The following is a 212-nucleotide window of genomic DNA, read 5'->3' as shown; positions in this document are numbered from 1 at the left end:
CCCCCCGCCTGCACGTCCAAGGCGAAAGTCAGCGTGGTGCCGTTGCTCTCGGGGGTCTCTTCACCTTGCAGCCCCCAGGACCGGTTGGCACCGCTCTGGCTGCCCTGTCCCGTCCGGTTCCCACTCAAGCTGCCATTGCTCAGCTCAGGGAAAGTCATTGTAGAAAAGGTCCGGGCTCCATGGAGGGCGAGGAGAAAGCGATGCCGAGGCGC

The 212-nt window shown here is 64.6% G+C and overlaps 1 protein-coding gene across 1 annotated transcript in view; it reads right to left on the bottom strand.

Annotated features, from left to right (window-relative positions):
- The window catches only part of ADRA1D (adrenoceptor alpha 1D), a 47,660-nt gene extending 47,502 nt beyond the window's left edge, over positions 1–158 (bottom strand). The window contains exon 1 of the mRNA XM_009578346.1: positions 9–158. Within this exon, the coding sequence (XP_009576641.1) occupies positions 9–158 (150 nt within the window). The remainder of the gene's footprint in view (positions 1–8) is intronic.
- Positions 159–212: the final 54 nt, after the last annotated feature.

This window comes from Fulmarus glacialis, unplaced genomic scaffold, assembly GCF_000690835.1.
Source record: "Fulmarus glacialis isolate BGI_N327 unplaced genomic scaffold, ASM69083v1 scaffold9135, whole genome shotgun sequence".
NCBI classification, from domain to species: domain Eukaryota; kingdom Metazoa; phylum Chordata; class Aves; order Procellariiformes; family Procellariidae; genus Fulmarus; species Fulmarus glacialis.
Note: the sequence above shows the minus strand (reverse complement) of the source record. Positions and strands in the feature narration are given on the sequence as shown.